The sequence below is a fragment of the Anolis carolinensis genome, chromosome 2 (genome assembly GCF_035594765.1).
Source record: "Anolis carolinensis isolate JA03-04 chromosome 2, rAnoCar3.1.pri, whole genome shotgun sequence".
Taxonomy (NCBI): Eukaryota; Metazoa; Chordata; class Lepidosauria; order Squamata; family Dactyloidae; genus Anolis; species Anolis carolinensis.
The window spans coordinates 181,768,992-181,781,369 of NC_085842.1; the positions used below are offsets into that span (position 1 = coordinate 181,768,992).

At 42.1% G+C, this 12,378-nt stretch overlaps 1 protein-coding gene across 1 annotated transcript; it reads right to left on the reverse strand.

The window, feature by feature from the left end:
* Positions 1-3,313: 3,313 nt before the first annotated feature.
* LOC100562999 (caveolin-2) lies at positions 3,314-10,816 on the reverse strand. Its single transcript, XM_003216868.4, has 3 exons — positions 10,285-10,816; positions 8,958-9,145; positions 3,314-7,525 (listed from the first exon to the last, which is right to left on the reverse strand). The coding sequence occupies exons 1-3, from the start codon at positions 10,435-10,437 to the stop codon at positions 7,375-7,377; spliced, it is 492 nt and encodes a 163-aa protein (XP_003216916.1). The 5' UTR covers positions 10,438-10,816; the 3' UTR covers positions 3,314-7,374.
* Positions 10,817-12,378: the final 1,562 nt, after the last annotated feature.

Consider the following 12,378-nt stretch of genomic DNA (forward strand, 5'->3'; position numbering starts at 1 on the left):
AGGTACGCTACATCCACAGCATTCCCTGTATCGACCCAACTCGTAACTCTATCGAAAAAAGAGATCATAATAGTCTGGGCATGACTTGTTTGATCTCTTTTTTCAATAGAGTTACAATAAAAAACAATAAAAAACCAGACAAAAACAAAACAGAAAAAGAAATGCGCACAAAAATGCAGGCATGCAAAAAAAAAAAAGCTACTGTATATACTCGAGTATAAGCCGACCCGAATATAAGCCGAGGCACCTAATTTTACCACCAAAAAACTGGGAAAAAATTGACTCCAGTACAAGCCGAGATACCAATAAAATCACATTAATTGAGGCATCAGAAGTTTAAATGTTTTGGAATCTTTACATCAAACTGTAATTTAAGATATGACTGTTCAACTCTGATTAAATCATTATTTTCATCTTCTTCAATGTCAATGTGCTTATATATCCTTTTAATAATAATAGAGTGAAATAATAAATGTATTATTATTAATAATAATAATAAATGCAGTAAAATAATAAATGTAATAATAGAGTAAAATAATAAATGTATTAATAATAAAAATAGAGTAAAATAAATGTAAAAGTAACAATAACAGAGTAAAATAATATATGTAATAATAATAATTAATAGAGTAAAATAATAAATGTAACAATACCAATAATAATAGAGAAAAATAATAAATATACCATATATACTTGAGTATAAGCTGACCTGAATATAAGCCCACCAGGATCCTCACCCGAGTATAAGCCGAGGAGGTTTTTTTTCAGTCCTAAAAAAGGGCTGAAAACCTAGGCTTATACTCGAGTATATACAGTAGCTAAGCAATATATAGCAAATACTTGTAGAACATATGGAACACAGATATTAGCTGTATGATTATCATCCCTTAACATGTCCTTACCCCTCTAACCCATGCCATCCATATCTTAAATTATGATCCTCTATCTCAGCGTTTCTCAACCTGGTGGTCAGGACCCCTGGGGGGGCTGCGAGGGGGCTGTGAGAGGGGTCCCCAAAGACCATCAGAAAACACATAATTTGGATGGGTCTTAGGAACCCCTTTGGCAGAGAAGGCTGAAGATCTCTCTGCGAAACTTGGTCCAGATCCATCGTTGTTTGGGTTAACAGTGCTCTCCGGTTGGAAGTGAACTACATCTCCCCTAAATCACTGTAAATTCCTCCCATATCTCTCCGGTATTTTCTGTTGGTCATGGGGGTTTTGTGTGGGATGTTTGGCCCAATTCTATTGTGGGTGGGCCTCAAAGTAAGGTAAAGGTAAAGGTTTCCCCTGACATTAAGTCCAGTCATGTCTGACTCTGGGGGTTGGTGCTCATCTCCATTTCTAAGCCGAAGAGCCGGTGTTGTCTGTAGACACCTCCAAGGTCATGTGGCCGGCATGACTGCATGGAGCGCCATTACCTTCCCACTGGAACGGTACCTATTTATCTACTCACATTGACATGTTTTCGAACTGCTAGGTTGGCAGAAGCTGGAGCTAACAGCGTCCGCTCCCGTGGCTTGAACCTGGGACATTTCGGTGGGCCTCAAAGGTGAACTATAAATCCCAGCAATTACAATGCCCAAATATCAAGGTCTATTTTCCCCAAACTCCACCAGTGTTCAAATTTGGGCATATTGAGCCTTTTTGAACCAAGTTTGGTCCAGATCCATCATTGTTTGAGTCCACAGTGCTCTCTGGATGTAGGTGAACTACAACTCCAAAACCCAAGGTCAATGCCCACCAAACCCTTCCAGTATTTTCTGTTGGTCATGGGGGTTCCTGTGTGCCAAGTTTGGTTCGATTCCATCATTGGTGAAGTTCAAAATGCTTTTTCATTGTAGGTGAACTATAGATCCCAGCAACCACAATTCTCAAATGATACAACCCCAATTTGGTCCAGTGAATGAAAATACATCCTGCATATCAGATATTTATAGTACGATTCATAACAGTAACAAAATTTCAGTTATTAAGTAGCAATGAAAATAATTTTATGGTTGGGGGTCACCATATCATGAGGAACTGTATTAAGGGATCACAGCATTAGGAAGGTTGAGAACCACTGCTATATCCTAAGCAACTCTTTATTATCCAATTTAATCCAATCCTTTAGCCAGCTGAAATTTGCAGCTATATCTGAGATGTGGCAGTGCCAGACCCCCTTGAAGGACAGAGCCCTGAGTGCCATTGTGATTCATTCTGCCTCTTCTTTCTCCAAGCTAGGTTATATTCCTCTGATGAAGGTGTATTGGGAAAATATAATACTTGTATTGGAAACTATATATTGAATATAATCATGTTAAGAAATAGAAATAGGAAAAATGTAATCACAAGCAGAATTGTATGCCTATAGCCCAAAAATACACTCTGCTCAACAAAAGCAAGACCAAAGTTCACCCTGAGTGCCAGGAACATATGTTAAGTGTCAACAAGAGTAGATAAGCTAATGGATAAGAGACAAATTAAGGCTTTTTGGGATGTCAAGATAAGACCTGGTGCCAGGGGGGAGTGCTCTGATAGCTAAGATAGGAGGAAATTCCTTAATTAATGGATTCTGAGAGCTTAGATGGAAATTCCAGAGATAACGCCTAATGGAGGGTCAGAGGTCTTGAAGTAGTCTATATTTTAGGAAAATGCAAAGATAGCTTTTAGTTAAATGCCAAGTAAGACTTTTTTGACACTAGTTGGTGATTGATAATACCTATGTGACGTAGGTAGAGGTAGGCCAAATAGTATATAAGGATCTGTGTTTCTTTGTCTTGTACCCTTTTTTCCTGGAGACAGGGGGGTCTATATTACTTATTCTCTCTGGCCACTGAGAATAAACGTCATTTTTTCTACAGTCACCGGAACTCCCTTTGTCTCATTTCCTCAAACCTTTGTCTGCCATTTCACCTCAGGTGTTTTAGTGTACACGTCTATTCTCTTAGTGCCAACTGTTGGTACAATTCCGTCATGGTCAAGTGTGATCCATCTTCTCTTTTGCTTCAAGTGAATAGACTCCATAACACTCTGCGAATTAGTTTGTGCCAGATTGTTGTTTGGTGTTGTCAGATCAAATGTGACTTACAGTGACCCTCTCGTGGAGTTTTATTTGGATGATTTGTTCAGAAAGTTAAGAGAATATGGCTTGGCCTGAGTGGGGCAATGGTTGAGTGGGGTTTCAAAGCCTGGTCCCCAGAGTCATACTCCAACAGACCATTTTACTACAATGTCGCCACTACCATGTTGAGCGTCCTCAGCTTTCCAAATAAATTCACTTGTACCTGATTTGCCTGAAAAAAGAAATCAGTGGAAACCACACACCAGAGGAAGAAAAGCAATTTTGTTTGTTTTATTAAGTGGGAAGGGCGGAATTAGTTTAATTCAAAATCCCAGCTGTTGTTATTGTTGTTGTTGTTGTTGGAGTGGAGTCTGGAAACGATGGAGGCACTCATAAATATAATGCTTTTCTAGAAATCGGTGCAGGATGTGGAGTTACCTCATTTGCTAGCTTTCTGCCATGTGGATATCCCACCCACAAGGTGCAAGTTAGAAGGTTTTTTTCCTTTCGTTTCCTTGAAATGAGTCTTACATAAATGATGTGGGTTAAATAACCTTTCGGATCTTGATTGGAGGAAAGTCAGGAAACCCTTTCTAAAGCCCAACGTACTTATTTAGAGTATTATCACAACATACTGTTATATTGCCATAGCGATATATTAGCTCCACGTTTTGTCACAGCCTTATCACATGATACTAGAGCTTTTGATCTATGTTAATTTTATCAATATTTGTATGTATGTATTTTTATCCTTTACAATTTAGCTTGTAAATCGCCTAGAGCATCTTGGATGGAGGGCGATTAATAAGTAATTAGATGATGATGATGATGATGATGATGATGATGATGATATTCTGTATTTCATTGCACAATAGCCACACTTTTTCTCCCCTTTTTGGACTGAAAAGGGAGGAATTCGACTATTTTGTGGTGAAAAAAATGAGCTTCCTTTCAGCTCTGGTGATTCACTCAGTTGGATCTGAAAGCATTGGGTTGAAGAGAGCCAGCATTGTCACTCTCTTTCGCACTCAGCTGAGTTAAGCTCTGTAGCTGGAAGGTGAACAGGCGTGCAAACAAGTGAATATAGTAGCTACTTTGGGACAATGAATCATTGATGCAACTACTACTCGATGAAAGAAAAAAATACATATTTGGAGCCCGCAAAAAGGAGTGTGACTATTATGTGGTGGGGACTATTATGTGATGAAATATGGCAATTGCTCTTCAGTATTGTTACATTGCAGCATAATTGAAAATGTGTTTCCCCCCTGCACACTGGAAACAATCAATTAATGTGATCAGTTTGGGGTAGATGTCTCATAGTGCTTTCTTTTGACAATAGTTAATTATTGGGTGAGGTCACATTTTCCTTCCCCCAAAGATTCCCAAGGAAAATCTGTGGTGCCCCAGTGGAGAAGGTGGTTCTCATGTGTTTTTATCCTTCTGAACTCCCTAGTCTGAGTATTATTATTATTATTATTATTATTATTATTATTATTATTATTATCATCACTAGCTGTGCCCGGCCACGTGTTGCTGTGGCGAAGTATGGTGGTATGAGTAATAAAGTATTGAGGAATTAGTGGTAGTTAAGGTAAAGGGTAAAGGTTTCCCCTGACATTAAGTCCAGTCGTGTCTGGGGGTTGGTGCTCATCTCCATTTCTAAGCAGAAGAGCTGGCATTGTCTGTAGACACTTCCAAGGTCATGTGGCATGACTGCATGGAACGCCGTTACCTTCCTGCCGGAGCAGTACCTATTCATCTACTCTCATTTGCATGTTTTTGAACTTCTGGGTTGGCAGAAGCTGGGGCTAACAGTGGGGGCTCTCTCCGCTCCCCCAATTCAAACTTACGACCTTTCAGTCCAGAAGTTCAGCAGCTCAGCACTTTAACACGCTGCGCCATCAGGGGATATTATTTCCTAAAGCTTGTGAATATACAATATTTCTGATTGTTTTTTTTTGTCTGTTGGAGGCAAGTATGAATGCTGCAATTTGCACACTGAAGTGGATTATATGGCAGTGTGGAGTCAAGATAATCTAGTTCAAAGCAGATAATATAAGATTATAAATGGGTTATATAGCTGTGTGGAAGGGCCTTGAGTCTACACTGCCATATAATCCAGTTAAAATCAGATAATCTGTATTTTATAGGCAGTGGGGAAGAGGCCTAAGTGAGGCCTAACTCTGCCTGTCCCCTGGGCTGAGTGGGTTGCTAGGAGACCAAGTGGGCGGAGTTTAGCCTTCTAACTGGCAGCAATTGGATAAAAACAATTATTCCTCTCCCTCTAATTAGGACTTTATTTTTCTTTTATTTTTGTTGTATGAACGTAGAGGCATGGATGAGGGATTGTGCTGCCAAGTTTAGTGTTTCTGGGATGTGTGGTTTTGTTGTTTTTTCCTAGGCCGAACTTTCATTACCCTTTTATATATATAGACTAGCTGTGCCCGGCCACGTGTTGCTGTGGTGAAGCATGGTGGTATGGGAAATAAAGTATTGAGGTATTGGTGGTAGTTAAGGTAAAGGGTAAAGGTTTTCCCCTGACGGAGCTTAGCCTTCTAACTGGCAGCAATTGGATAAAAACAATTATCCCCCTCCCTTTATTTAGGACTTTATTTTTCTTTACTTTTTGTTGTATGAACGTAGAGGCATGGATGAGGGGTTGTGCTGCCAAGTTTAGTATTTCTGGGATGTGTAGTTTTGTTTTGTCTTAGGCCGAAATTTCATTACCCTTTTATAGATATAGATTATTATTATTATTATTATTATTATTATTATTATTATTATTATTATTAGCTGTTATATCATAATAATGTTATATTATGGTGTCATACCATTTTACCTTTGTAGTGCTATTATGGATACCATATAAACCAGGCATGGGCAAACATTTTTGCCTTGGGGCCATATTGAGGACCACGACTGGGAGGGCTGAGCTGGGAGGGAGTGGGGCGGTTCGCACGCTGGGTGAGCCCACAAGAGGCAGAGCCTGGGAGAGGATGGGGCCAGGAGGGGGCAGAACAGGGCCTGGGTCATCCCCAGTTTGTCCTCACGGCATAAGGATGGGGCAAGCAGCTTATGTCGAGAGGAAGGCGGGACACGTAGTGACTGCCCTGATCGTCCTCCCCAATCCACGGGCAGTCCTCTTGGCATTATGCCAGGAAGAAGGTGAGACAGGCAGCTGAGAGTGCTCCGGAAGGTTTCTCAGCCACTACGTGCCTTTCTTGAGCAGTCCTCCTGGAATAAGGAGGGAGCCGCTCGCACCATCCTTATGCCGGGAGGAGGTCGAGACACGCGGTGGCTGATTACTCTCAGTTGCTGCAGGCCACCGTGTCCTTATAATGATAAATACACACAAATGTCTATACAATGTCGAAGAGATAAGCAAACACTGTAAAGGTTCAAAACATAAAAAGAGATGTGACATGTAAAGGCCACAGAAATAGTCAGGCCTCTCTGAGTATAGAGCTATCTTCTTTCTATGTGAAAAAGATAAGCAAATACTATAAAGGTTCAAAACATACAACAGTTGACTGTACTTATTATTTTCATTATTGTTGTTAACTCTCAGGCAATAATGTTTGTACATGATGCTCTAAATTACATAGTGCATTTTATGTTTTGAACCTTTATAGTATTTGCTTATCTTTTTCATATAGAAAGAAGATAGCTCTATACTCAGAGAGGCCTGACTATTTCTGTGGCCTTTACATGTCACATCTCTTTTTATGTTTTGAACCTTTATAGTGTTTGTTTATCTCTTCAACACCATGTCCTTATGCCAAGAGTGAATGAGGAGGGCCTGAGGTAAGCGCCTCGGGGACTGCATCCAGTCCCCGGGCCTTAGTTTGCCCATGCCTGATATAGACAGACCAGTTATGGAGTGGGATATGGGAACTGGGTAAGGACATCATTAATGCAGATTTAAAAAGTGCAAATGACGCACTTAAAGCAGAAATGTGGTAAGGGTGTAATAGAACATTAACAATCAGCTACCTTCATGAGAGTGGATGGAGAGGATTTCAATGGAATGATGTGGCATAAAGGAGTGGTGTGATAAAGCATAGTGGTGTGATAAAGGAGACTAAAATTTGGGAGCTTTGGTTTCACACCTTCTCCCTGGTATCTCATTTCCGCCACCTGCTAGTCTCCTCCTTTTTCCCTTCGCCTAGCCACTTCCCTAATTTTTAGTTCCATTTCTGTAGCCTAATGTGAAAAGGCTTCTTTGCATGCAATTATACTGTACATGGTCAATGTGGGTCTTAATGAGATAGGAAGAAATAGTCTTTGTTGCTGAGGCTTTCTGGGAGGGAACCTTCTGTCCATCTGTCACTTCTGAGTCACGGTGAGGTAGATTGCACTGCAACAACGTCCCAAACTGGTGCAGAGCGGGGCCACCACAACATCCAGGATGCTAGCCCACAAAGTACGAACAGGAGGCATTGCCATTGTGCACAGCTGGATACAGGGCATTACACACCTGAGGAAAGAAACACACAGTAGGTTGGGATTGCACAAAGTGCTCCTTACTGGACCATTATGGCATAACCTAAGGGACAAGGCTACCTCATACATTTTGCTGCCTGAGACACATTGTAAAATGATGATTCCACACTCAATCCAAGTTAAGGTGTCTGGGATCCAAAGCTGCAGAAGAGAAGGCTGAGAGGAGACATGATAGCCATGTACAAATATGTGAGGGGAAGTCATAGGGAGGAGGGAGCAAGCTTGTTTTCTGCTGCCCTGGAGACTAGGATGCAGAACAACAGCTTCAAACTACAGGAAAGGAGATTCCACCTGAACATCAGGAAGAACTTCCTCACTGTGAGAGCTGTTCAGCAGTGGAACTCTCTGCCCCGGACTGTGGTGGAGGCTCCTTATTTGGAGGCTTTTGAACAGAGGCTGGATGGCCATCTGTCAGGGGTGCTTTGAATGCGATTTCCTGCTTCTTGGCAGGGGGTTGGACTGGATGGCCCATGAGGTCTCTTCCAACTCTACTATTGGATGATTCTATGATTCTATGCTGCATGAATTATTTTGGCAGATGAGGCCAACAACAGAAATAGGCCTCATCTGCCAAAATAATTCATCCAACTTTGGATTCCAGGAACCTTAACTTGGGTTACGGTTGTTCAGCTCACAATCACACACCCTCTACAACACTTCACAGACAAAAGCTGTGACAGGTGACTATAAGAATCATTCAGTTTGACCAAAAGGGCATACAAAGCAACAAGAGGGAAAATTATATCCATGAGAAGAACATACAAAGCTATTAACCAAGGAAACATTGGAGCCTCCAGTGGCCTAGGGGATAAAAGCCTCGTGACTTGAAGGATGGGTTGCTGACCTGAAAGCTGCCAGGTTTGAATCCCACCCGGGGAGAGCGTGGATGAGCTCCCTCTATCAGCTCCAGCTCCATGCGGGGACATGAGAGAAGCCTCCCACAAGTATAGTAAAACATCAAAATATCCGGGCGTGCCCTGGGCAACGTCCTTGTAGACGGCCAATTCTCTCACTCCAGAAGCAACTCCGGTTGCTCCTGACACGGAGAGAAAAAAAAACCCAAGGAAACCCTGAAATTTATGTACTGAAAAAAGGAAGGATAAGCCTCTCTTCATTCCTCTCCTTTCCCTCAAGCTAAGTCCAAACTTGTTTCATACTTTGAATTCAGTTTTCAGCCATTGAAATAAGCCGAGGACAAAGTTGGAAAGTTTGGGGAGTAGAGAGAAACCAGATCATTTAAACTGCAGCTGAGAAAGTGGAATGTCAGAGAAGTAACTGGAGCTGTCCCTGTTGAACTGGGGCAGTTGGTAGAGTATGTGGTCATGTGTGTGTCCCGGGCAGCTGCAGGGTGGCTTTGGGACCCAAGAGGGGAGTGGTGGAAGAGCAAAGGGAATGGAGACCCTCACCAGATGTGGACGCAGCCCAAACAGGCAAAGAGGAAACCTGAAAGCAAGGAGACAGGCACAGCACACAGCAGTGAGATGATACGATAGCACCAGAGGCGGGAGCTCTCAAAGACAATGTCGCTCCAGGTCCAAACCCGGTCAAAGCTTCGGAACGAGGAAGGCTCAGCAAGGATGTCGGAGAATTCGAACTGTTGGGAGGAATGGGGAAATTGGGTCTCAGAGGTTTCTCAAGCAGATAAGTTGGATTTAAGAAAATCAAATGAATTTGGAACGAGAAACAACTACAGTAGAGTCTCGCTTATCCAACCTAAACGGGCCGGCAGAACGTTGGATAAGCGAATATGCTGGATAATAAGGAGAGATCAGGGAAAAGCCTATTAAACATCAGATTACATTATGATTTTACAAATTAAGCACCAAAACATCATGTTATACAACAAATTTTACAGAAAAAGTAGTTCAATACACAGTAATGCTATGTAGTAATTACTGTATTTACGAATTTAGCACCAAAATATCACGATGTAGTGAAAACATTGACTGCAAAAATGCGTTGGATAATCCAGAACATTGGATAAGCAAGTGTTGGATAAGTGAGACTCTACTGTATTTCTAATTCTCTCTCTCTCAAGTACCCTGTTTCCCCAAAAATAAGACATCCTCAGAAAATAAGACCTAGTAGAGGTTTTGCTGAATTGCTAAATAATAAGGCCTTCCTCCAAAGTAAGACCTAGCAAAGTTTGTGTTTGGAAACGTGCCTGCCAAACAGAACACCAGAGAATGTAGGATCGGTAAATGTATGTACCATAGATTTTTGTACATAGAAATAATGGTAGTAACAAGAAATTCTTGATAGGATTCACAGTTTTTCTGGTTATGCTGGTTTCTGATGACAGCTACTGTACAGTACAAAATAAATGTTCATTTTTTTGTTCAACAATAAATGTGTATTCTTCTTCATGGAAAATAAGACATCCCCTGAAAATAAGACCTAGCACATCTTCAGGAGCAAAAATTAATATAAGACACTGTCTTATTTTCGGGGAAACACGGTAATGAACGCAAGAGACAGAAAAACAATCTCATACTCTCAAGTTTGAAGCAACTGAGATCTAATAGTGACACAACTTCCACTTTAGGGCTCTTCAGCTAGAAATGGGCAATTTGTGGCCCTCCAAATGATTGCTGGATTTGCAACTCCCAGCCTTTCCGTCTAGCATAGACCCAAATATCTGGTGAGTCGCACTTTGGCCACTCTCTGACCTTAGCTTTTAGGATTGGGGAAGACTCAACTGGTTGCCCATGACACCTTGACTCCCTTTGTTACCTTGAGATGCTGGTTGATCCCTCGTGGATCCCGAGAGTCCACTTTAGGTGGGATGTCAACAGTGGATTGCAGGAGGGCAGTGTCTCCTGGCTGCCGCCCATGAGAGTCTTCTGGTTCCAGCTTGTACTCAATCAGGTATTCATCATTGATCATCTTGCTGGGAGGGGGCAAATGGACTTGAGAGAAAAGCTGCCGGCACAAAGGCTCTCTCAGAAGGCAGAAGGCAGGAATGCTCTCGGGCACCTCCCTTATAATGCCTGCTCCCTACGTTTCCTCTTGGCATGTAAGATACTGGTTTTATTGGCCCCTTCTCTGTTTTTAATCTAGTCTATCTCGCCGCCTTCTACACAGCCTTCCTCTCTTTCTGTGCCGAAACCCGACTCCAGTTCTATTCTCAGCCTTGGCCAACATCAAAATCGGAGGGGTGAGGAGAGTTGACGAGGGTGGATCTCTCTCTCTTTCTGCAACTGCACACCCCCGCCTGGTATTTGCAGCCATGGGGCAAGCCACACGCATGGGGACAGTGGGTATAAATATGCCACCATGTCGGGGATCCTTTGCTGAGGAGCGGAAACGGTTCAAGGGGAGGGGAGAGGAGAAGGGAAAGGCCTGGCTAAATATATGAAAGGGCGGGATATTCTTGGAACTGGGATCAGAATGGGGTCCAGTGGGACACAGAAGAGAGGCATCAACTATGGTTTGTGCCAGTGCGACTCAACACGAGTGTTTACGGCACCTTCTTAGTGACTATCGACACGGGGATACCGCATTCAAGTGTGCAAACATTTCCACACATTACTGTGTTTAAACATGTCACAGAGAGGATTATGTGAGTCTGACTAGAAGTGTTGATGTCTGTTTGATAGTAGAGAAAGAAAGGGGAAAAGGGATGAAAAAAGGAAGAGAGAAAAACAAGGGAAGACAAAGAAAGGGAGGAAGGAAATGGAGAGGAGGTATATAGTATTCCCTCACTACTTTGTGGTTCACTTTTTGCAGATTCGCTGTTTCGTGGTTTTGTAATAAACTCTAAAAGACTGTTATAAATCATAAAAAATGACAATTTACAGCCTAAGGAAGGGATGAAGGAGAAGCTGAAGGGACAGAAAAGGAGCCCAAGCGGCAACGGGAGGAGAAGGAGGCGATTTATCAACACACAATTGGTTGATAAAGACTTAAAATAGTGTATAACTACTAAACCGCGCTCCATGCAGTCATGCCGGCCACATGACCTTGGAGGTGTCTACGGACAATGCTGGCTCTTCGGCTTAGAAATAGAGATGAGCACCAACCCCTAGAGTCAGACATGACTGGACTTAACGTCAGGGGAAACCTTTACCTTTTAACTACTAAAATAATATATACAGTAGAGTCTCGCTTATCCAACGTAAACGGATAAGCGAATATGTTGGATAATAAGGAGAAATGAAGGAAAATCATATTAAACATCAAATTAAGTTATGATTTTACAAATTAAGCACCAAAACATCATGTTATACAACAAATTTTACAGAAAAAGTAGTTCAATACGCAGTAATGTTATGTTGTAATTATTGTATTTACAAATTTAACACCAAAATATCACAATATATTGAAAACATTGACTACAAAAATGCGTTGGATAATCCAGAACGTTGGACAAGCAAGTGTTGGATAACTGAGACTCTACTGTATATGTATTAAAATAAATATAGTGTCCCTACTTCACGGATTTTCACTTGCCCAAGCTGGCAGAGGTGATCTCTGGTGCGGCGTTGGTCTCTCAGCGGCTGGTAGTGCTGGGGGACTTTAACATTCTTGCCGAGGCCACATTAACTGGTGCAGCTGAAGACTTCATGGCCGCCATGACGACCATGGGACTGTCCCAAGTGATATCTGGTCCCACTCATCAAGCTGGACACACACTTGACCTGGTTTTTGTTGCGGCAGATGGTGAGGTCGGTGTGGAAGAGCAAAATATTCTTCCGTTGTTATGGTCCGATCACCACCTGATCAGTTTAAGACTCACTGTGACCTCAAACCTCCGCAGGGGTGGTGGACCCATTAAGATGGTCCGCCCCAGGAGACTTATGGATCCAGATGGATTCTTGAGGTCTC